Here is a 23457-nt window from a genome sequence, read left to right as displayed (position 1 = left end):
CGGGATGCACATTTTTGTGCGTCCCTTTTTAATACAGGCCGATGTGGGGTTTAAGCAAATTAATCCTCTGAGCCAACTTCGCATCATTTCCTCTTTTCCTATCAGGCCTATGGGATGTTGAGTGAATTCCTCCGAGAAGCACTCAACCGTCTTTAATTGCATCTCCCGGGTTTTTGGGGTTATAGAGTCTAAAAGGTCTCCGCTGCCCCCAGAGGGACCAGGAGAGCTGCTAATCTGGAGCACCACCAACAGCCCATTTTCAGTATTACATCTTTAAGTTAACTGCTCATAACCATAAGCCACGGGTCTATCTTATATAGTTCATAGTATATGTGTTGGAAAACATTCAGCCTGTAGCGCTATGATTTATAGACAGTACACCAAGTTTTAAGGTTTAACTGAATAAAAAAAAAGGCATTATTTCAAAATACAAACATACATCATAATTTCCAAGCAACTTAAATTATATATCTGTACAACTCAATAGTATATTTTCAATGTGGCAGAACGGGACTGGAGGATGACACCACCCCTTTGAAATACTTGAGCAGAAAACACAGAGCCAGACAAGAGGCTTTCAAAACTTTATCTGAAATGTACTAAAACGGCAATAAACAATACAGTAGTCCATCAAGATAAGGGACATTTTCCTTTTTATAGTTTTTATCTGCAATAATCTGATACCCACAAAGTAGAGTTCTGTGTCACAGGATGCTGATACGGGATGCTAATCCGCTCCAATTGATCTGTTTCATGTAAAACACCTGTCTCTTGTATCAACCATCATTTAAATCATTAAGGATCTCTTCCTGTTTGAGGTCCACCTCACTCTCTGTATTTGGAACAGCTTCATAACGGTATGACTCAACTGGCACATTTTCTTGCTCTTCTTTGATTGATGTAGTCTCAGTGACCTGACACATGGTCATCATGGGGTATCCCTGGAATCCTGCTGCTTCAACTGGGACCACATGCTTGACACCCTCAGTGCCTGATTCGGTTTTCACACTGCTCTCAGTGTTTGGACATACGGCTAGAATAGCAATTCCTTCAGACACTTGTGGTTCAGCCAGGTTGTAATATAGCCATAATAATTTTGATGTTTCCCTGGAGAAGACTGTCACAACCTCCACTCACTGCATTATTGATTAATTTGATGAAATTCTCTATGCATAACAAAACTGAGTGCATTGTTCACCTCCATGTTAAGTTAGCTGGCAGATGTCTTCTTTCTTGCCAGTTCTTTCATTGATGCAATAATGCCACAAACGGGTGATCAATGGAATACCAAAAGCCACTGGTAGAAATGTGTTGTGTATTGTGTCACACACACACGTCAAGCGCGGAAATACAAAAAAAGGGAGACAGCCCATGGAAACATGGCTCCATAGTGCTACCTTTACAAGTGGCCAAAAACGGCACAGGTTACCTTTAAAAATCCGGTTCAGCCTCTGTAGCAGACTCTCCGCTCAGACTTACTGCAACTATGATGCAAAGTATGTAAAGTCCGAGAGGGCGCACTGACTTTGAAATTCGTTTGGGACCAACACATTTTTGGCATTAGATTCTTAGGCTTGAGAGTAGATTCTGGAGGATATTAACTCGGGTTCCCTTTCACTATGCATTTCCCCTTACCTGAAGCTGAACCTAACCTTATCCCTACCCAGCTGTGACTCACGATGCCTAACCCGACACCAACTTACCTTAACCAATTATCTCTGCCTACTCCTGAGTCTTGGAACATAATGTCTAACACTGAGCAAATATACTGTGTTTTAAGCTAGCTACGCACCTTGCAAAACATAATGAGCTTAGCTACGGCTTGCTCCAATATGTCTTGGCCACACTTTTTAAAATCGGCATTACATTTGGACATCTGTCCGATCGGTGATGGGATGGTGCGGGTACAGCGTAGCCCTGAATGAAAAACGAGTTGGATATTTGCCAGCTTATGCATGCATTGTTTACATGGCCCTCAAAAAAGGACCGAGAACAGCAGGAGCCCTGTTTGTGACTGTCTGGAAGAATAATAAGAATAAGAGAATAATAATAAGAATAAAAATAAGTCATTCATAATATACACACTGTATATTGCAAAAATTGATTTTTCAAAGACAGGAAGGAATTCCAAATTATCTTTATTCCAGAGACTAATTTCAAACTGCTGGTTGCATAAAGATTTAGTATCCTGTTGCTGCAACATGTGAAAATGTTCTATTCTTTAACCTGGATTAGCAGGATACAGTGTTGTAATAGTTGGGGTGTATTTGGAAGGTGCTGAAAAGCTGGTTTGGCATGTATTCTAAGGTGGTGTAAGGAGGTTTTGTCTTCTGTCTCGAGGTTTGCCGGCTCCCGGACTGTCAGGGAAAGCACATCCACGTGACCCTTGTAGTTACCACCTAGGCAAGAGCAACAGGTTTCTTGGTCAAGCTCAACATTAAAGCTTTGAATATAGACTATGAAGCTCTTTAAAATCGATGCAATAATTATAAGATATATCAATGAAGATTGGTTGCTATTCCTGTAGTCATGTCACAATCACTCGCCCTCTTTTTTTTTCTTCCTTCTCTCCATTTCTCACTCTGTACCTCCAATGCCCTGCGCAGACCATAGGTGACCTTTCCATCAAACTCATCCAGAGGTACTTTAATGTCTGGCTCACACTGGGCGATGGTGCACTTCAGATGCTCCTCAATTTCTGACAATAGCTGTGATCAGAGGAAAAAGAGAAAGGACACAAATAGGACTGAGTGTGTGTGGAATGACGTAATGTTGTGACAGGGACAAAAGAGTGTGTGCGCTGGCAAATGCATCTGCTGCTTATCAAATCACTTAAAAAGCCTTACTGAATCAGAGATGGCATCATATTTCAAACGGCAAATTTAACTCGCTGTCTCAACTTGATTAAGTTTGTGTCTGCGTCTTTGTTCACCTCTTTCTCATTGTACCAGATGGTGCAACCTCCATCCTCCTTCAGCCCGGTGTTGTAGCAACCTCTGCCTCAGTTCAGGCAAACATGGCACCACACCTGCACAGACTGAAACATTTACTTTATGTTTACAACATGTACTCCCATTGTGTGAGCTAAATGACATGATTTTAACTTTATTTATTAAGTCATTATTATCATTACCTCTTCCGGGGATATTCTGTAATCACCCGTCTCTGTTTGTTGTTTGTCAGCCGGATCAGGCCAAAAAGTAATGAACTGAATTGCACTGAACTTGGAGAGATGGGGCATAGGCCAGGGATGAACCAATTAAACTTTAGGGCAGATCTGGATCATTTGCTTTGAATTTAAATTTTTTCCTCCAAAGTCTGGTCTGATAAGAAAATAATAATTTCAACTCTTTCACAAAGCCCTAACACACAAACTCAAAGATAATTTCAACAATGTCAGGGTTTACCTCTCAACTCTGCCCTGAAGAAAACAGACAAACACTAAGTGGGGTTTCTGAATTTATCACAGGAAAAAAAAGACATACATTATGTCATCATTGGCTCATATTTAGCTGTGTGTGCGTGATGTATGTGACGGGATGTTCCCATTTTTAAAATGTCTGTCTTTTGATGGCTGAAAAGTATCCTACCTCCTCCTTGATAACAAAGTACTCTTCCATGACACAGTCAATCGTGGTGCGACAGAATCATTCTTTAAAATTACAGCAATTATTTATAATCATCACAATTTCCATGAAATTTAAACTATATATCTCTATATCATATAGAATGTAGTCAAACAGCAATAAAAAAATACAGTAGTCCATCAAGATCAAGGTCATTTTCCTTTCTAGTGTATATCTGTATTATGCAGTGTATTCAAATTATTTCAAGTACTGACACTCATCTTTACTGATTTACATCACAGGTTCAATAAATGACCTCTCTTTACAACAAAATTTACAACATTTTCTCATTTTCGTCAGTAAGCAGCTTTTACTTTTCAAAACAAAAATCAACAAAACATTAAAAAAAAATATATAAATTACCATTAATGAGATCAGAAAAGGCACTGGTAAACAATAAAGCGCAAAAAAAGTAAAAAAAAAAAACAAATAAATGAATAAAACAACAAAGGAAAAAGCATTTAAAAAAAACAAACATACCAGAATGCCATCAATGGCTAACTTCCAATAATCTACTATCTACAAATATAAATATCACATTGTCCTGATACAAATTAGTATGTTCTTACAAATTATTTTAGCAATATCTGAACACAAAAGAGAAAAAGAAGAATAAGAAGCTTCAATTATTTCCAACTGTATCAGATGAGCCTCTATGGGTGACTGTGAAACTTTTTTTAAAGGAGGCCTTCTAACACCTGCCATTTTCATCTGTGGGCACAGATGAACATTAGCCTTTGGCTATCTATTGCATTTACAGAAATATTCCTTAATGTACACTGTACTATTAAAATAATTTAAATTGAGTCATCAAATTCATTCTCTGACAGAGAAAAAGCTTTTCTAGCAAATTTAGGCAACACCATTTAAACTGAATCGTTGTTACTAATCCGCTCCTATTGATCTGTTTCATGTAAAACACCTGTCTCCTTTATCAACCATCATTTAAATCATTAAGGATCTCTTCCTGTTCTTCGTTCCTGTTTGATGTCCACCTCACTCTCTGTGTTTGAAACAGCTTCATAACGGTATGACTCAACTGGCACATTTTCTTGCTCTTCTTTGATTGATGTAGTCTCAGTGACCTGACACATGGTCATCATGGGGTATCCCTGGAATCCTGCTGCTTCAACTGGGACCACAACCTTGACACCCTCAGTGCCTGATTCTGTTTTCACACTGCTCTCAGTGTTTGGACATACAGCTAGCATAGCATATCCTTCAGACACTTGTGGTTCAGCCAGGTTGTAACACTGGACATCCTCCGTTTCTGATTCACTTTTTATATTGCTTCCAGAGTTTGGACATATGGTTACCAAGGTATATCCAAGGGATCCTGCAGGTTCACCGTGGACTAAATACTTGACATCCTTTGTGTTTGACTCTGTTTTGTCAACTTCACAATGTGGATGATATTTTTTCTCAGCATCTGCTTCTGGTTTGATATAGCCATACTGTGGATCGTATTCCTCCTCTTTAATCCGTATGTTTCCCTGGAGAAGACTGTCACAACCTCCACTCACTGGACTCACATTCATCTGCATTATTGAGCCAGGATCCGTTAGAGGCTTTGTGTCCTCATTGTCAAACCAGGGTTCCTCATTAGTTTTGACATCAAGAAAATAGACACGATTGACATCTGAATGGTATCTGATGTGTCGCACAAATCTCCCTTCTTCATTTGTTGTCTTGTCTGGTTCTTCCATGGAAGATTCAGTGCTTTTTGTATTTTGTCCCTCTGGTTCCAATCTCTTTGTTGCCTTGCGTTCAAACACAAAGGGTAATTTGAAGACCTCACCTGCTCTGTGTAAATTTTTCCGGTATTGTTTGACCATGGTTTTGACTTTGGATGCAGTAGCTATGGAAAATTCCCAGCGCCTGTAATGTTGTGAGCTTAGATCAAAGTTGTAGTCAAGGATGTCATAGACAATGCCTGGGAAATAGTGTCCTACTTTCTTGACTGCAAATCTGTAGATCTCCATCACTACAGCTCTAGTCAATAGCTTCAAGTCCAGTTTGTCTTTGTCTCCGGATTTTGATGTCACCTCTAGGTCCAGACCTATTTCTGTGCAAATGGGATAGCAGTCTCCACAACTGTGCTTATTTTTCTTAGATTTTACGATACCCATACTATCACTTGGCAGCGTCGCTCTTTCCTTTTTCGTTTGCAGTGCCAACTTTCTTTTTTTGGTTGTTTCCTTCCTTTCATTTTTCTGCATGGCAGATACCTCTTTCATTTTACTCACATCTCCAGAATCTCTGTGAGAAAATGGCTGAACAACAAAAACTTCACTGAACCAGGCGGGAACCCCATCATTTAGTGCAGTCATTCTTTGGAACTGCACTGCAGGATTTATATCTCGGCCCTGCGTGCCAAAGTTAAAGTTGTGTTCAAGGACATCATTAATGATCTTGTTTTTTGTTCCACACAATCTTTTGGCAAAACTAGCCACTATCTTTCGGCATGTCTTTGTTCACACACAGGCTTAAACCTATTTTCTTGCAGTGAGGATAACTGTCCATTATCGTCTCCTCTGTTGCTCGGAAAGCAGAGGACAGATCCTTTACAGGCTTTTGTGCTGTGCAGTTTGCTTCAGCAGAGATTGTGTCAGTCATAGGATGCGGACGAGGATGAAGCACTTGGTCAGGGTCGGATTCATCCTGACAAAGCTTATAATATCTGTCTTGACAACATTTGGAGCAATATTTAGTTTTAGATTTTAGATTTAGTAGATTCTTCGGTGCATCTTGATTCAGGGAGTTCAAAAACCATTTTCATGATTCTGTATTTTTTACATTTTAAACTCGATGCCCTGAATTTTTCCAGGACCTGCTGTGCAAAGGCACTGCGATAAAACTCATTGTTCAAATTAAGATGAAAATTATACTCCAGTATCTCTGTGATGAAATCCTTTTGGGCTGATTGCAGTGCTGTGGCAAAAGTACTAACTTCATCCATGATGCCATTGGTCAGTAATTTTGCGTCAAGATTTTGTTTCACTCCAGATCCCACATTGAAATGGATGCCTAATTTCTTGCATCTGGAATAAGAATACAATGGGCAATGTTCTCCATGAGGCACTGAAAGGATTTGGTGAATTTGATTAATCCGCAATTTCCACATCCATCGTTGAGAAATCTTTTCTTGTGCGCTTCATTTTCTTGAAGGCTGCTAGATTTGATAGATTTCTTTGCTCCATTATAACAGGAATTCGTGCGAGAGTAGTTCTAGCAGGACCAGAATCTCCATTTTGCCAATCAAGATCAAAGTTGTGCCTTAAGATATCAAGACAAATCTGCTCAAATGTTCCACACAACTTTTCTGCAAAGTTTGTCACTTCAGTCATTGCTCCATTGGTCAATTTGTTGATCTCAAGTTTTTTATTTGGTTGACGGTAGTTCACACGTAGCTTCAGACCAATTTCCTTGCAGAAGGGATAAGGGTCCACACTATGTTCTTTAGTTTCAGCATGTGAATCAGGAGGGTACACAGGAGCAACATCACACTCTGTCATTCTTGATATGCAGCTATGTTCAGGATCGATACTGCCCATGCTCTGATTTGCCCTATTGACTGATGACATGAGACCAGGAAGTTCAAAAACCTTTTTTGAGAGTTTGACTGCATCTTCACGATTTTTAAGTCTTACTCTGTTCATAACTTCAAATATAAAAGTTTTCCTGTGGTATTCCTTCCACAGGCCAAGGTTGAAGTTGTACTCAAGAATCTCCATAATGAATTCCTGCTGGGATGAATTTATTGCTAAGGCAAATTTAGCAACTTCAAGCAGAAGAGAATTAGTCAAAGAGTCAAAACTGAAGTTCTGCTTTGGGCCAAATCCAATATTTTTTGGATCTAGTGAATGCACAATACTCTTTGTCCATTTCTTCCAATCTTTGTCTTCTCTTCATCTCCAGGCAGCCCTCTTTTATCAGGGTGACTTGCAAATAGTGGTCTCACGTTTGAGTTCACAACCGGTAAACTGGATGAACCATCAGTGGTGGTGAGGAAAGGTTTGTGTATACCCAGACAACTTGATTCTGATTGCGTGGGTAAGTCAGAACTTGTTGGGTGTTGTAAGTAATCTTGATTTTCAGCGTTTTCTGAATCTGTGACTTCATCTGAGTCTAAAGGACTCATGTAGTGGTGGTCATCCTTTGCTGTTTGACTGGTACACAAATCAGTGTGATGAGACAGAGTAATAGTCTCCACCTGGTCAGCCTGTTCTCTTCTGTGCCGCTTGGTGACGTGCTCACTTGTTGTTGAAAGAGCCCTCTTTTTTTGTTTACTTTTTAAATCAGATTGCCTTCTTTTGGTCCCTTCCTTAAATTGTTGTAGAGGGGCTCCCAGATTGGATGGTTCTGATGCTCCTTCACAGGGATTTGTCTGAGATGAAAATGGCTAATGCTTAAAGTCAGCGATAAGTTGCTCTCTCCTTTTCAGTAGGTCTGATACGTTGAGCCATACTTGATCTTTTCCCTGTTTAAGATCAAGTTCAAAGTTATGCCCCAACAAATCCAGAACAATAGATCTGTGAGAAGCAGTCAGTACTCTAGTGAAGTGTACTAGTTCTAACATCATGCCCTTTGTCAACAAACCTGGATCTAGACTTTGTTTTGAACCAACATCAAGGTTCAGACCAATTTCCTCACAACAAGGGAATGAGGGGGGAAGAACATCGTCTTTCAGTTCTTTTGTTAACTGAGGCCCTGAACACTCAACTTCATCTTCAGTATCACTGTCATCAGCATGTGGTCCATCCATCTCTTTTGACTTTATATTTTCTTTAGATGGTGTTTCTGTAAACTTAAATTCATCTTCATGTTCACTTTCATCAGTATCATCCATGTCCATCAGGAAACTGTCAGTCTTATGTTCTGTAGATGCCATGTTTGCACATTCTGGCTGAAATGAAGTGTCAAAGAGAGTAAACATGTCATTTTTATCTTTAGGTGGTTTTCGGATCAGGTCTCTGACTTTGTGTAGAATTTGAGAAGTAAACTCAATCCTCTGTTGCTCTTTTTCAATCCAAGATCAAAATTATTCTCCAGAATGTTTGTGATAAATCGCCTTTTATTCTTGTTTACTGTTTTAGCAAAGTCACATACCTCAAGAATGACACCATTTGTCAATTAATGTAAATCCAATTTACATTTATTGACAAATAAATAAATGTAAATCCATTTTTTTCTGTTTGTTGGATCCAACATTAAAATCTAATTTTATTTTACTGCTGTGATGGAAGGGTTTTGGACATCTTGAATACTTCTTTACATGCATTATGCGCCACTGCCATACTGTGCTGGCATCCATCTTTTTATTTACCTCAGACTCCAGGTTTCCCTGTTGTCCATCTTCCATGATATTTTCTTGATCTTCTATGTCTTCCACTCCTTTAATATTTCAGGGGGAAAAATATAAATAACACACACTATATCTCAGCCTTAAGTCATGCACAATGTAAATGTATGAATAAAGTCACATTTATCAGACTAAAATACAAGACATTTTACAGTTACAGCTTCTGAAATAAGAGGATGCGGGAGTCTCTCTCTTTCTTGTGGTTAATTTAATACTTTGGAATTTTTTACTACTGATTAAAAAAACAAACAAACAAACAAAAAAACATGGTGGACATCCGATAATGTTTTTTATTCACATTTTGGTTGTCATTGATTCAAACTGAATAAATCAATTGAGAAAATAACCATTGGTTGTTGCCCTAAATTTTTCCAACTGTCCTTCTGCATTAGATATAACACAATATTATGTGGCAATGCAATAATCTATGTTTAATTTCACATCTTCATTTCTTATGCACATGGAATAACATTGGTGATTACTTCAAGGTGTCCTTTCTACCATGAGAAAGGTATAGTGCCTAACATGTTTTGTTTTTTTTTAGTGCTAATGGACATTAAGTGGTTTAATGCAGTGAATTTAAAAATAATAATGTCTGCCATAAACTAAAATTAAATTAACCTAGCTACTCACAGGCTGGTCTTATTATGTAGCAGGCAACACGTATTGTATACAACTGTCCAAACTTGCCCCCTTATTTTAGTGACTAATGATGTTGTTTGGCTAGAATATATGTTGACATTTTAATGCACTTCTTTAGTAGCCTAAAGGTGTTTTTTTGATTTAACAGTCTTATTATATGACATATTTTATCACCGTATCACATTTTTTCTTTAACCCCCAATGTGTTATGTAGTTCATCACACACACACGCTGGTGTATGGGATCATGCGTCATCTTGCATGTCATGTATGGGAATACAAACAGAAGGGACACTGCTAATAGAGGCTCCATAATGCTAACTTCACTACTGGACTTCAGCTTGTATGAATTCTCCATGCTGCCAAATCTGTAGCTTCAAGTCTGAGATGTTGGACTGACGTTGAGACTAGTGAAGGTTTTCTTTTCAGATCAGCAAATTTACCTTGTTAAGACAGCTACATACCTTGTAGAACATAGTTAGCTTGGCAAAGACTGGCTCCAACCCACATTTTGGGTCATATCAGCTTCTTAGTTGAACATCGTCCAATTAGCGATTGTGGAGGTACTATGTAGCCCTGAAAGAAACACAGGTTCGAATGATTGATTTAAATTCATACATGCATTCTCTGCAAGGCACTCAAAAAATAGGGTAAATACAAAAGTGTCCTGTTGAAATAAACAACAAAAAATAATCTTTGGTTGCCTGTGTTTGCCAAGAAGGAGATTGTATTGCGTTTGACATCTGCCAAACACGAAACATTAGGCTACCTTGCTTTGACATTACTAGACTGTGGACTGGCCTACTTTCACTGCATTCTGTACTAAGCAGAGCTTCATGGTAGACGTTAGATCCCAAGGCTTGGCCGTAGGAACGTCATGTAACATGTCACCAACCAGTGCCTGTGTCATTTCCGGCAGCCCGCATCAACATCGTGCTCATGACAGAGGCAGTGACATCCTGAGTTTCTATCTGTCAATCTTACCAAGAAGTTGACGAATTGATTCAAGAAATTAAAGAAACAACCCAATGTAAATCTGTGAATGCCAATAATAACAAAAGTTTCTTTGATGATGCTAATTTGATGTGAAATTGCAAGTAGATGTGCCCTAAATTGATGGTTAGCTATAATGTTGATAACATTAGGCCTGTTGATGGTTAACTATAATGGAGATAACTTTGTGTATTAAGTCCAAGTCTTTCCACACTATCATATCACAGCTCTGATGGCTTAAAAAGGTTGTTTGTTTTTTTTAAATTTAATTACAAAAAACAAAAAAAATGTGTGTACAGCACATTCAAGTTGATACTACACTATGACCTTAACTAGTAGTAGTAGTAATAGTAGTAGACCTAGAAATCCTGTGCTGTATCTCTGTGGTTACAACTCGTTCCCCTTTCTGATACTTAAAGCTGTGTTTCTGACAGAAAACTTAAAGATGGAAGCATAATGCTTCATGTCAGCATTCCTGTCCCCTAATGATTATAGTAATTATACATGTAGTGTAAAAAATAACTGTTGCACTGTGTATTACACAGTGTAAATAAACATTGCTATAACTCTGAGATCCACACACAGGCCGGATAAGATAAGGTAGAATTATAAAAGAGAGGACAACAGAAACGAGGCGAAGGGGGAATTCCTCTAATATCAGGTGTAGCTGTGAGTTTACCCATGCATCATAATTTCAGATCCCACACAGTGAGGGACAGCTATGTAAAGTTACCAGGATCACATTTCTGGAGGTCAGCAAAGTCCAGCAACTTAACCTAAAGAGCGAGACCACTATGAAGCAAAGTCAATCTGTGGACTACCTGGGGTTCTTCAACCACAGTGGGGACGTCGTCTCACGGTTTACCCGGTAAGCCAGAGTCAAGCCCCCAAACCTGCCCAGGTAACTTCTTGTTCTTCTCGCCCTGTGGCGATTTCAATACAGAAGGGCAGAATCTCCGCCATGACTGCAATAGGACTAAACAGGTGGGAGGCATACTTGCCTAATGTGGGCCGAGCACTCACACAGCCGCTCCTGTCACTGGCCATCACCACGCACGGTCTCCTAGACAATCCGTCTTTACTCACAATCCGAGGCTTGAGACGTCTCACCTTAAGGGGACGAGAGGCGAAGTTCTCGCAGGAAGTGACGACGTGGAGCGGAGCGTGGGGACTTCAAAATAAAAATGTGCGAGAATTCATCGGTCAGGTGTTACATTTCAATACCTAACAATAGGTATTTGAAAAAAAAAAAAAAAAAAGGATTGTTGACGCACCGCAAAATTATAGAAGTTCATTACTGATTTATTTCCTCACAACCAGCTTGACATCACAGACCTATCTGTATATCCTTTAAACAAATACGTAAGGACATCGTTCAATTTTAAGCAACAATGAAGTTCATATTTTTCATGACACCATTTCCTTGCTGCATTTCATTGCTGTTAAGCACAATGATTCTTGAAAAAACGGGACTTAATTATAAATCATAGTATTTCTGAGTAATAAATAGAAATTAATAGACACCGAGCAGACTACCAGTTTTACAAAAAGCCCCATCAAGTCACTTAAATCCACAGACTTTTTAGCCAAATACTCTACAGATAAACTTAAATATTTCATTCAACCGTATCAATCAGAAAATGAAGGAAAAAGAAATCCAACAATGTAGGTTTTAGGCAGCAGTCTAGACAGGCCCCCCTGCTGAATGTTGACAGGATTCAGCTTCCAAAGAACAAATTCTAAAGCTAACTTTTGGAGGAGAAATTGCACGACTAAACAGATATCAAGAGTCTGGTTTACTCAATAACTCGCCCTCTTTTTTTTCTTCCTTCTCTCCATTTCTCACTCTGTACCTCCAATGCCCTGCGCAGACCATAGGTGACCTTTCCATCAAACTCATCCAGAGGTACTTTAATGTCTGGCTCACACTGGGCGATGGTGCACTTCAGATGCTCCTCAATTTCTGACAATAGCTGTGATCAGAGGAAAAGGAGAAAGGACACAAAAAGGATTGAGTGTGTGTGAGGTGGAGTGTGGAATGACATCATGTTGTGACAGGGACAAAAGTGCGTGTGCGCTTGAGCGTTCAGTGCTACTGAAAGGAAACAAAACTTCACCCCGCACTAGGGTTTCACTGTAAATGTATTGGATTATGCACCTGACACACCCGTCAAACCCAAGGATGCGGTTTCTGCCAAACTGGCAAATGCATCTGCTGCTTATCAAATCACTTAAAAAGCCCTACTGAAGCAGAGATGGCGTCGTATTTCAAGCAGCAAATTTGACTTGCTGTCTCAATTTGATTCATTTTGTGTCTGCGTATTTGTTCGCCTCTTTCGCATTGTACCAGATGGTGCAACCTCCATCCTCCTTCAGCCCGGTGTTGTAGCAACTTCTGCCTCGGTTGGGGCGAACATGGTACCACACACCTATACAGATTGAAAGATGTACTTAAATTCACAAAAACGATACTTATTTAAAATCAAGAATCAGTGGATTTTCTATTCACCCTACCTTCACTTTTTCCACAGCAACTTAGGAGATGGCCAGTCCCATTCTGTGAGTTAAAGGGAGATGACATGATTTGAACTGTATTTATTAAGTCAGTATTATTATATTATTTCATTGTCTTTCAGTTGAATCATATTATAAGACAGTTTTAGGTGTTATAGGTTTTAGGTTGCAATGATGATGAAACTGATCATTTTAATGTGATTTTACAAACAAAAGGCAAATGATAACATAATAATGGTAAAATTGTAATTTAAACTTTCACCAAGACCTGATACACAAACTCTCAGATATACTGAGTGGAGTTTCTGAATTTATCATAGGACAAAAAAAACATAAATTATGCCATCATTCTCTTATATTTAGCTTTATGTGCATGATGTATGTGACGGGATGTTCTCATTTTCAAAGCTTTTGATGACTGAAAAGTAAAATGTAAATGTAAATGATGCTGCTTACCTCCTTCTTGCTGAATGATCTATTGTTCAATGTTGTCACGGTCGATCTTGGTGGGACAGAAGACGAGAATTTCTTTTAAATTATACAAATGCATCACAATCAACATCAGAATTTTCACGCAATTTCAATTATATATCTGTAGAATTCAATACTGTAATTTCATTATGGCAAAAATCGGCTGGCAAGATGATGTTAACTCTTTGAAATACTTGAGTAGAACAGACAGAGCGAGGCAAGATGCTTTCATAACTTTATATAGAATGTAGTAAAACAGCAATAAAAAATACAGTAGTCCATCTAGATCCAGGTCATTCTCCTGCGTTATAAATATATAAAAATTATTTCAAGCACTGACAAACTCATCTTTATCTCTTTACATCACAGGTTCAAGAAATGACCACACTTCTTTGTAATTTACAATATCTTTTAATTTTCCTTGTCAGGTGGCAGTTATTACTTTTTGGGGAAAAAAAAATCAACAAAACTTAAAAAAATAGCATATACATGACAATGAATGAGGTGAGAAAAGGCTCTAATAAACAATAAAGTGAAAAAACAAGTTAAAATAAGCAAAATAAAACAACAACAAAGGAATAAGCACTTTAAAAAACATACGAGAATGCCATCAATGGCAAAATTACAAAAATCTAATATCCACAAAGAAAAATATCACATTGTCCTTACAAATTATTGTAGCAATATCTGAACACAGAAGAAAAAAGAAGAATAAGAAGAAGCTTAAATTATTTCCAAATGTAGCAGATGAGCCTTTGTGGTTACCTTTGAAACCTTTCACTCAATCCCAGTCATCTTTGCAGCTTTTGAATCCACACTTCCATTTTTGATTTTGAGTATAACAATCAGCTTTTGAATAGCAAAAATAATCTCAAAGTATACATTCTTGCAGTCTCGAATCGAGACATCAAATGCATTCTCTGACAGAGAAAAAGCTTTTCTAGCAAATTTAGGCAACACCATTTAAACTGAATCGTTGTTACTAATCCGTTTCTATTGATCTGTTTCATGTAAAACACCTGTCTCCTGTATCAACCATCATTTAAACCATTAAGGATCTCTTCCTGTTCTTCCTTCCTGTTTGATGTCCACCTCACTCTGTGTTTGAAACAGCTTCATAACGGTATGACTCAACTGGCACATTTTCTTGCTCTTCTTTGATTGATGTAGTCTCAGTGACCTGACACATGGTCATCATGGGGTATCCCTGGAATCCTGCTGCTTCAACTGGGACCACATACTTGACACCCTCAGTGCCTGATTCTGTTTTCACACTGCTCTCAGTGTTTGGACATACAGCTAGCATAGCATATCCTTCAGACACTTGTGGTTCAGCCAGGTTGTAACACTGGACATCCTCCGTTTCTGATTCACTTTTTATATTGCTTCCAGACTTTGGACATATGGTTATCAAGGTATATCCAAGGGATCCTGCAGGTTCACCGTGAACTAAATACTTGACATCCTTTGTGTTTGACTCTGTTTTGTCAACTTCACAATGTGGATGATATTTTTTCTCAGCATCTGGTTCTGGTTTGATATAGCCATACTGTGGATCATATTCCTCCTCTTTAATCCGTATGTTTCCCTGGAGAAGACCGTCACAACCTCCACTCACTGGACTCACATTCATCTGCATTATTGACCCAGGATCCGTTAGAGGCTTTGTGTCCTCATTGTCAAACCAGGGTTCCTCATTAGTTTTGACATCAAGAAAATAGACACGATTGACATCTGAATGGTATCTGATGTGTCGCACAAATCTCCCTTCTTCATTTGTTGTCTTGTCTGGTTCTTCCATGGAAGATTCAGTGCTTTTTGTATTTTGTCCCTCTGGTTCCAATCTCTTTGTTGCCTTGCGTTCAAACACAAAGGGTAATTTGAAGACCTCACCTGCTCTGTGTAAATTTTTCCGGTATTGTTTGACCATAGTTTTGACTTTGGATGCAGTAGCTATGGAAAATTCCCAGCGCCTGTAATGTTGTGAGCTTAGATCAAAGTTGTAGTCAAGGATGTCATAGACAATGCCTGGGAAATAGTGTCCTACTTTCTTGACTGCAAATTTGTAGATCTCCATCACTACAGCTCTAGTCAATAGCTTCAAGTCCAGTTTTTCTTTGTCTCCGGATTTTGATGCCACCTCTAGGTCCAGACCTATTTCTGTGCAAATGGGATAGCAGTCTCCACTACTGTGCTTATTTTTCTTTGTTTTTACGACACCCATACTATCACTTGGCAGCGTCGCTCTTTCCTTTTTCGTTTGCAGTGCCAACTTTCTTTTTTTGGTTGTTTCCTTCCTTTCATTTTTCTGCATGGCAGATACCTCTTTCATTTTACTCACATCTCCAGAATCTCTGTGAGAACATGGCTGAACAACAAAAACTTCACTGAACCAGCCGGGAACCCCATCATTTAGTGCAGTCATTCTCTGGAACTGCACTGCAGGATTTATATCTCGGCCCTGCGTGCCAAAGTTAAAGTTGTGTTCAAGGACATCATTAATGATCTTGTTTTTTGTTCCACACAATCTTTTGGCAAAACTAGCCACTTCATTGATAACCCCGCATGTCAATACATGCAGGTCGAGTTTATCTTTCGGCATGTCTTTGTTCACACACAGGCTTAAACCTATTTTCTTGCAGTGAGGATAACTGTCCATTATCGTCTCCTCTGTTGCTCGGAAAGCAGAGGACAGATCCTTTACAGGCTTTTGTGCTGTGCAGTTTGCTTCAGCAGAGATTGTGTCAGTCATAGGATGCGGACGAGGATGAAGCACTTGGTCAGGGTCGGATTCATCCTGACAAAGCTTATAATATCTGTCTTGATAACATTTGGGGCAATATTTAGTTTTCGGATAAGTAGATTCTTCTATGCATCTTGATTCAGGGAGTTCAAAAACCATTTTCATTCGTGGGATGCTGTATTTTTTATTTCTTAACTTAATTGCTTTGATTTTTTCCAGGACCTGCTGTGCAAAGGCATTGCGACAAAGCTCATTGTTCAAATTAAGATGAAAATTATACTCCAGTATCTCTGTGATGAAATCCTTTTGGGCTGATTGCAGCGATGTAGCAAAAGTTTTAACTTCAACCATGATGCCATTGGTCAGTAATTTTGGATCAAGATTTTGTTTCACTCCAGATCCCACATTGAAATGGACGCCTGTTTTCTTGCATCTGGAATAAGAATACAACGGGCAATGTTCTCCATGAGGCACTGAAAGGATTTGGTGAATTTGATTTATCCGCAATATCCACATCCCTAAATTGAGCTGTTTTTCTTGTTCAGTGTCAGTGGAACTCCCTATGTTTTGGTCTAGGATTGGAGCTTTGGAAGAGCCAGTATCACACGTATTCAAATTTGCGTTGTTCTGGCAATCCAGTTTGACCGTCGTTGAGAAATCTTTTCTTGTGCGCTTCATTTTCTTGTAGGCTGTTATACAGATTGACAGATTTCTTTGCTCCATTATAACAGGAATTCGTGCGAGAATAGTTCTAGCAAGACCAGAATCTCCATTTTGCCAATCAAGATCAAAGTTGTGCCTTAAGATATCAAGACAAATCTGCTCAAATGTTCCACACAACTTTTCTGCAAAGTTTGTCACTTCAGTCATTGCTCCATTGGTCAATTTGTTGATCTCAAGTTTTTTATATGGTTGACGGTAGTTCACACGTAGCTTCAGACCAATTTCCTTGCAGAAGGGATAAGGGTCCACACTATGTTCTTTAGTTTCAGCATGTGAATCAGGAGGGTACACAGGAGCAACATCACACTCTGTCATTCTTGATATGTTGCTGTGTTCAGGATCGATACTGCCCATGCTCTGATTCGCCCTATTGACTGATGACATGAGACAAGGAAGTTCAAAAACCTTGTTTGAGAGTTTGACTGCATCTTCACGATTTTTAAGCTGTCTTACTCTGTTCATAACTTCAAATATAAAAGTTTTCCAGTGGTATTCACTCCACAGGCCAAAGTTGAAGTTGTACTTAAGAATCTCCATAATGAATTCTTGCTGGGATGAATTTATTGCTAAGGCAAATTTAGCAACTTCAAGCAGAAGAGAATTAGTCAAAGAGTCAACACTGAAGTTTTGCTTTGGGCCAAATCCAACATTAAATTCTAGGCCAAATTTTTTGGATCTAGTGAATGCACAGTACTCTTTGTCTAGTAAGAAGAGGATTTGTTTTACGCGGTTTGCACGCAACTTCCACATGTTGCTCTCCGTTTCCATTTCGTCTTGTTCCATCTCACATTCATTTGGTACATTTCTTACAATCTTTGTCTTTTCTTCATCTCCAGGCAGCCCTCTTTTATCAGGGTGACTTACAAATAGTGGTCTCACGTTTGAGTTCACAACCGGTAAACTGGATGAACCATCAGTGGTGGTGAGGAAAGGTTTGTGTATACCCAGACAACTTGATTCTGATTGCGTGGGGAAGTCAGAACTTGTTGGGTGTTGTAAGTAATCTTGATTTTCAGCGTTTTCTGAATCTGTGACTTCATCTGAGTCTAAAGGACTCATGTAGTGGTGGTCATCCTTTGCTGTTTGACTGGTACACAAATCAGTGTGATGAGACAGAGTAATAGTCTCCACCTGGTCAGCCTGTTCTCTTCTGTGCCGCTTGGTGACGTGCTCACTTGTTGTTGAAAGAGCCCTCTTTTTTTGTTTACTTTTTAAATCAGACTGCCTTTTTTTGGTCCCTTCCTTAAATTGATGTAGAGGGGCTCCCACATTGGATGGTGCTGATGCTCTTTCAAAGGGATTTGTCCTAAAGTTAAATGGCTCACTTTTAAAATCAGGACTTGTTTCAGTACTTGTGGCGATAAGTCGCTTTCTCCTTTTCAGCAGGTTTAATATCTTGAACCAAGCTCGATTGTTTCCCTGATGTCTTTTACGATCAAGTTCAAAGTTATGCTCCAACAAATCCAGAACAATAGATCTGTAAGAAGCAGTCAGTACTCTAGTGAAGTGTACTAGTTCTAACATCACGCCCTTTGTCAACACACCTGGATCTAGACTTTGTTTTGAACCAACATCAAGGTTCAGACCAATTTCTTCACAACAAGGGAATGAGGGGGGAAGAACATCGTCTTTCAGTTCTTTTGTTAACTGAGGCCCTGAACACTCAACTTCATCTTCAGTATCACTGTCATCAGCATGTGGTCCATCCATCTCTTTTGACTTTATATTTTCTTTAGATGGTGTTTCTGTAAACTTAAATTCATCTTCATGTTCACTTTCATCAGTATCATCCATGTCCACCAGGAAACTGTCAGTCTTATGTTCTGTAATTGCCATGTTTTCACATTCTGGCTGAAATGAAGTGTCAAAGAGAGTAAACATGTCATTTTTATCTTTAGGCGGTTTTCGGATCAGGTCTCTGACTTTGTGCAGAATTTGAGAAGTAAACTCAATCCTCTGATGCTCGTTTTTCAATCCAAGATCAAAATTATTCTCCAGAATGTTTGTGATAAAACGCCTTTTATTCTTGTTTACTGTTTTAGCAAAGTCACATACCTCAAGAATGACAACATTTGTCAATAAATGTAAATCCAATTTTTTCTGTGTGTTGGATCCAACGTTAAAATCTAATCCCACTTTATGGCTGTGATGGAAGGGTTCTGGGCGTCTTGAATACTTATTCACGTGCATAATGCGCCACTGCCATACTGTGCTGGCATCCATCTTTTTATTGTCCTTCAGGCTGCAGGTGTCCCCGTTATCCATCATTAGTGATCTTCTTGATCTTCTATTTCTTCCTTCCCTGTATGTAGTCCAGAAGGAAACAATTGTAAATAAAACACACTATATCTCAGCCTTAAGTCATTCACAATGTAGATGTATTAATAATGTCACATTTATCAAACTAAAATACCAAACAATTTACAGCTACAGCTTCTGAAATGTGAGGTCTTGTGAGTTTGTGTCTTTCTTGTGGTCAATTTAATACCTTTGGGTTTTTGGACTGCTAATCACAAACACAGGTCATTACTTTAGGTCTCAGGTTTCTTGTAATGGGTGTTGGACTACATTTTTCACATTAACTGTCACTAGTTTTTTTTTTCCTGTTCTGGGGCAATTTACTGTATCATGAATTATCATGGAGCAATACGATAATCTCTGATGAATTTCACATTTCCATTTCTTATGCCTAAGGTATTATCATGTGTAACAAAAAGTAAAACACCAAAGATGAAACAAGTTGCAACAAAGTGATGAGCGTTTTTTTGGAGATGACATATAATGACTCCCTGAGCTGCAAAGTGCAGAGGCTTACCTACTTTGATTGATCTTAGTTCTACCGTAGGTAACGGATAGTTATTTAAGTGCAGTGAATTTAAGAATAATGTTATCAAAATTAAGTAAACGTACTTCCTTCCCAGGTTTGTCTTGTTATGTAAAAGGCAACATGCACTGTATATACAGTTAGGTATATGAGTATTTGGACAGTGACACACTTGGTAATTTTGCCTATTTACACCACCACAATGTATTTGAAACAAAGCCATCAAGATGTGATTTTAGTGTAGACTTTCAGCTTTAATTCAAGGGGTTTAACAGAAATATCAAATTAACCTTTTAGGATTTACAGCCACTTTTATAAATAGTCCCTCATTTTCAGGGGCTCAAAAGTAACTTGACAGAAAACATGATTATAAAGACTGTATAAGGATTATATTTAATACGTGGATGAAAATCCTTTGCGGTCAATGACTGCCTGAAGTCTGGAACCCATGGACATCACCAAAGGCTGGATTTCCTCCCTTGAGATGCTTTGCCAGGCCTTTAATGCAGTCGCCTTCAGTTGCTACTTGTTTGTGGGTCTTTCTGCCTTCAGTTTTGTCTTCAGAAAGTGAAAACCACGCTCAATTGTGTTGATGTCAGGTGAATGACTTGGCCATTGAAGAATATTCAATTTTTTTGCCTTGAGAAGCTCTCGGGTTGCTTTAGCAATATGTTTTGGGTCATTATCCATTTGTACAGTGAAGCACCGTCCTATCAGTTTTACAGCATTTGGCTGAATCTGACCGCATAGTATAGTCATATAAACTTCAGAATTCATTTTGCTACTCCTATCAGAGGTCACATCATCAATAAATACGAGTGACCCAGTTCCATTGGCAGCCATACACGCCCATGCCACAACACTGCCTCCACCATGTTGGACAGATGATGTGGTATGCTTTGGATCATGAGCTGTTCCTCTCCTTCTCCATACTCTTCTGTAACCGTCATTCTGGTTCAAGTTAATCTTGGTTCTTGACCTGGCTAGATGTTGTGAAGGGCTTTTCTTCACCACGGAAAGACTTCTGTCGTCATCCTCTTTAGTTGTCCTCTGTGGTCTTCCAGGCCTTTTGGTGCTGATGAGCTTGCCAGTGCATTCTTTCTTTTTAAGAATGTTCCAGATTGTTGATTTGGCCACTTCTAATGTTTCTGCTGTCTGACAAGTTTGTTTTGTTTTTCAGCCTAATGATGGCTTCAACTTTGGACCATATATTGAGAGTTCCCATCAACAGCTACCAAATGCAAATTCAATACTTAGAATCAGCTCCAGGCCTTTTATCTGCTGCAGTTGTCATGAAATAACAAGGGAGCAGGCCACAACTGGCCATGAAACTGATTGTCAGTCGATTGTCCAATTACTTTTGAGCCTCTGAGAATGAGGGACTATGTATATAAAAGGCTTTAATTCCTAAATGGTTAATGCAGTATTTTTGTTAAACCCCTTGAATTAAAGCTGAAAGTCAACACTTCAATCACGTCCTGATGGCTTCGTTTCTAATCCATTATGGTGGTGTACAGAGGCAAAATTCAGAGAACTGTGTCACTGTACAAATACTCATGCACCTAGCTGTAACTGTCCAACATCTGCCCTGCTACACTCACTGGTCTGACCGTCAGAGAACTCAGTGGAAAAGCAGACAACTTGACAGTGAAGTATGCAGCCATTGTGTAAACTTCTTCTTGCACAGCAGGTGTTCGGACCACTTTGTAATGCTACAAAGCTACAGCATAAATTGACGGTTATTCTCACAAGGTAAGGCCTCGTTTATGTGGCATGTATTTATGTTGCCCAACACATCACCTGCAGTACAGACTCCCCCAAAATCAGTACATAGCAAAGTCTATCAGGGCTTGTTAAGGCCCAGAAAGACTGCTGCTGGACCCACAACTGCCCTCCAGACAGGGTCGCAGTTTCACATATAAATCGCAAGCTGTTAACATGACTGGTGCGGACAGCTAGATCGGCATCAAATTAACAACGGAAAGTGCAGCTGCAAACAAAATCCAGCATAGGCAGGGTGTTATGTCGTGGTAGCAGTAGAAGTCAAAGATAGTCTGGGCAAGGCTGCACGCATCTCCCGCAGCTTGTGCGTATCACCCTGCCCACACCATTGCCTGGCCTGCCCACGTTTGCCAGAGCGCGGGTAAATTTAACATTAGTTGGACCGAGGTACCCAGATTCATTGCAAAGGTCATGTTTAGATTCTCGCCAAAAAACACATTGTGTGTACTTTAGGTATGACAAATCGCTTGAATTCATCCCCCACAAAAAAAATAATGAAAATAAAATCACCCAAAACATTTACATAGATGACTTCTCGGATATTTTTCACAAGTGCACTATTTACATCCATGTCAACTAGCTCCTGCCACCAACTGGTAGAAATGTGATTTCGACACATGCACGCGCGTCCTCGTGCGCGTCACGCACCGTATTAACAGAGGATGGACTGGCTCAATAATGCTAACTTTGCTATTTGGTACCGCAGGGTATCTTTGAAAAAATTGGATCCAGCCTGTATGGCAGAGCCCCTTTCTCCACGTGAAGTCCGACAAGACCCACCGACAGCGACAGACTGGGCGAATGTTTTCTTTTCGGATCAGCAAGTGTACTGTTTAGGTTAGCTGCATACCTTGTAATACAAAGTGAGCTCAGCTAAGACGCTTTCCAAAATGTCTTGAGCACACTTTGTATTAGCATCCTAGGTGGACGTCCGTCCAGTCTGCGATGGTGCAGGTGTAGCCCTGAATGAAGCACGGTTTTATATGTTGGCGATTTCGTGCATGTATCGTTGGCGCTCGAAAGTTAAGAACAGCAGCAGAGTCTAATGTTGGAAATAACGGAAGAAAACAATCTTTGTTTGCTTTGAAGCAGATTAAACTGCGCATGACATTAGCCAAACACGGACCGAGATTTGCTTTGCTTTAACATGACCACCCCGTGGGTTGACCTGCTCTCACTGCATTATGTACATGCCTGTAAATACATTCAGTATGTAGCAAGTTTCATCTTACATGGGTTTCGACTTCACATTCTCCCCTCTCTCCCCAACACTGGAATAGTGACTGGTGTGGAGGCCGTTGCAGAGGCAGTAATGCCCGTTAAAGGTTTTGCATGCACTGTACAACAGTAGTTGTGTAACGTTAACTGGCAACTTCTTTCTCCCTCTCTGGGGCCGCCTTGTGGCTCACAGTCATTAGGGGAAAAAAAAAACCCTCCGCCATGCTCGCAGACATACCCAATGCAGGCCGAACAGTCACACGCGCAGTTATTCTCATCTGCTGAGACCACGCACAGTTTCCCAAACTCTGTCTTCGTATATAAATCAAGATTTAAAATATCTGAACTGCGGGATAAAAACGAAGCAGAGCATCTACAGGAAGTGACGACGAGAGAGAACCCCCAAAACAAACAAAGCTGCGAGCGCTTCAAAATAAGTGTCTAAAAATTGATTATCAGTGATTAACACGGAATTTTACAGAAATACAACGAAATTATGGGATAACGTTAGTCTTATTTTTCATAGCTAGTTTGGCCCTACAGAGCTTTATATACCCCTT

The 23457-nt window shown here is 39.4% G+C and overlaps 1 protein-coding gene and 1 long non-coding RNA gene across 9 annotated transcripts; both read right to left on the bottom strand.

Moving 5' to 3' along the window:
- Nucleotides 1-3043: 3043 nt before the first annotated feature.
- LOC120788821 lies at nt 3044-23286 on the bottom strand. Of its 8 annotated transcripts, XR_005707307.1 has the most exons (5): nt 22912-23119; nt 19129-19375; nt 13593-13638; nt 13137-13179; nt 11948-13051 (listed from the first exon to the last, which is right to left on the bottom strand). XR_005707307.1 is itself a non-coding variant. In XM_040124979.1 (3 exons), the coding sequence occupies exons 2-3, from the start codon at nt 19339-19341 to the stop codon at nt 4580-4582; spliced, it is 4686 nt and encodes a 1561-aa protein (XP_039980913.1). In that variant the 5' UTR covers nt 19342-19375; nt 23136-23286; the 3' UTR covers nt 3044-4579. The 8 variants fall into 8 exon arrangements, 7 of the variants coding, with proteins under 7 accessions (XP_039980913.1, XP_039980912.1, XP_039980914.1 ...); XM_040124979.1 differs by lacking the exons at nt 11948-13051; nt 13137-13179; nt 13593-13638; nt 22912-23119 and adding exons at nt 3044-6059; nt 23136-23286 and having other exon boundaries at nt 16136-19375; XM_040124978.1 differs by lacking the exons at nt 11948-13051; nt 13137-13179; nt 13593-13638 and adding an exon at nt 3044-6059 and having other exon boundaries at nt 16136-19375; nt 22912-23120.
- On the bottom strand, nt 6090-11596 carry LOC120788822. Its single transcript, XR_005707308.1, has 4 exons — nt 11444-11596; nt 10094-10205; nt 8953-9020; nt 6090-8532 (listed from the first exon to the last, which is right to left on the bottom strand). It is a non-coding gene; the product is annotated as an uncharacterized LOC120788822 (long non-coding RNA).
- Nucleotides 23287-23457: the final 171 nt, after the last annotated feature.

This window comes from Xiphias gladius, chromosome 4 (genome assembly GCF_016859285.1).
Source record: "Xiphias gladius isolate SHS-SW01 ecotype Sanya breed wild chromosome 4, ASM1685928v1, whole genome shotgun sequence".
In the NCBI taxonomy this organism is placed as follows: domain Eukaryota; kingdom Metazoa; phylum Chordata; class Actinopteri; order Istiophoriformes; family Xiphiidae; genus Xiphias; species Xiphias gladius.
Note: the sequence above shows the minus strand (reverse complement) of the source record. Positions and strands in the feature narration are given on the sequence as shown.

Bases quoted from the DNA above. Each gene is read 5' to 3' on its own strand.
- LOC120788821 (XM_040124978.1), bottom strand. The intron at 6,060-16,135 runs ATTGTGTGGAAC...TTTTGCCAAAAG, and splicing joins GTGGCTAGTTTTGCCAAAAG to ATTGTGTGGAACAAAAAACA.